Source organism: Enoplosus armatus, chromosome 19 (assembly GCF_043641665.1).
Source record: "Enoplosus armatus isolate fEnoArm2 chromosome 19, fEnoArm2.hap1, whole genome shotgun sequence".
In the NCBI taxonomy this organism is placed as follows: domain Eukaryota; kingdom Metazoa; phylum Chordata; class Actinopteri; order Centrarchiformes; family Enoplosidae; genus Enoplosus; species Enoplosus armatus.
Window position 1 is genome coordinate 8326840 of NC_092198.1, and position 1846 is coordinate 8328685.

Here is a 1846-nt window from a genome sequence, read left to right on the forward strand (position 1 = left end):
CTAACTAAATTGGTCATAATCAGACCCACTATGATAACTTTCACTTTCAACAGGAGCCGATGAGTCTTTTAAGTGATGTTATGAAGCCTAACCACAAGATTTATCCTGCACATGACTCATGTCAAAACAGAATCAATACATGTATTTAAATTATATTAAATGTTCTCCTAAACTTACAGTGACAGTAACAGACCAAGAGTCTTTTTCGTAAGGGAGTGGGATGTCAATAAATTATCACTTCTGCACATCTTATCCACAAATATAAAACAACTGTATTTACAGAGAGAGCAGTAGAGAATAGATAAAGGAGACGGGGTCAAGTCATCACTGTTGGTTCTTTGTGTGAGACGATGCGGAGAACATAATTGCTTCTTCACTCCACTTATTGTTCTGTAAACACAGTTCATGTCGGTTTGTCTGTGCACAAGAGTTCATCTAACAAATTCAGCTGTTGCGTGTAGAATTGCATTGAAAAATAGGCAATTGGCTTGTTGCATCCTTGGTGCTTATTTTGGGTTACACTGGTCCACATCAGGTTTGCTTGCTCTTGTTTCTGCTTAATCATATTTTACCACAATTTCAAAAACAAGTCTGGCCTGAAGAAAATATGCATTACTTCTTCATGAAGTTCTTGAGAGAGAACAGGTTATTCCCTATCCCGTACACATACGGACTGATGGATGTATAAGAAGTTGAGATGAAGAACTCCATTTCAGACCAAAAAGGGAAGTCAGTGGGGCTAAAAGTCAGCTGGAAGATCAGGTAGAGAGTCCAGTCTACCTGGAACAACCCCATGGCCGCCAGCACAGCTATAGTGCTTCGCTGGAGCCTCGGACCTCTGCTCTTCCTGCCGAACTGGCTTGACCCGCTCACGCTCACCGCTGGCGTCACTGTCTTCCTCTGGCTCAGCAGCACTGTGATGATGAGGCAGCCGGTGACTGTGACGATGATCAGAGGCAGCAGGTTGCACACCAGGATGAACAGGTATTTGTAGAAGCCGTTGGCTATGGGACAATCATTCTTATTACACTGAAAGAAGTCTGGAGGGCAGCCACTGTTGCTTCTTGTACCGTTTTCCGCAAGGCCTTCAAGGCTTATGACATAAACGGGGAGACTCAGTAGTGTGGAGAATATCACGCAAACCCCACTCACCATCCAGGCTGACCTGAGGCTGTCCAGGTAGATTGGGAGGTTGACCCTCTTGTAGGCATCTCTCAGCTTCTGGTAGCGGAAGATGCTGATGAGGACGGTGAAGAGGATGCTGGTAATTTCCCCAAACACAGTCAGGAACTTGAGTGTGCGACACGACCAAGTATCAGTGGCGGTGGAGGAAGTCCGGAGGATAATAATGTCATAGATGTTCACGATGAGAATTTCCTCCAAGTTAGACACAGCCAGTCCCAAGAGAAACAACTCAAAGGATTTAACGCGGGAGAACTTGGTCTGAATGATGGAGAGGATAAGGAATACATTACCCACAAGTCCTATGCAAGAAACAAAGATCCTTAAGCCCAGCAGGTTGACAGAGAAACCAATCATTATTGTAAACAAGCTGGATCACACGAAATATCTTGCTTCTTGCCACAGAAGTAGGCAGAGATATGACTTTCCAGCATGGAACGAAGTTGCAGCACCACCGACCACACACCCTTGTTGTCAAGTTCTCAAAGGTGGCAAGAATGTAGATTGGTGATTGGCTGTGCTCATTATAGAGAAAGACAAACAAGAGGATGCTGGAAACATCGAAGGCTGGGAATCATTAAAGTTTTACCTCTGAGCTTCATCTTGAGACCAGCACATGGGTCTGATTTAAAGCAGTGACATGTCTCCCCACTGGCTGACACCA

The 1846-nt window shown here is 44.6% G+C and overlaps 1 protein-coding gene across 1 annotated transcript; it reads right to left on the bottom strand.

Annotated features, from left to right (window-relative positions):
- Positions 1-612: 612 nt before the first annotated feature.
- ora6 (olfactory receptor class A related 6) lies at positions 613-1539 on the bottom strand. The gene has a single exon (XM_070926314.1). It carries the CDS (start codon positions 1537-1539, stop codon positions 613-615), a length of 927 nt encoding a protein of 308 aa, XP_070782415.1.
- Between the last annotated feature and the right edge of the window lie 307 nt (positions 1540-1846).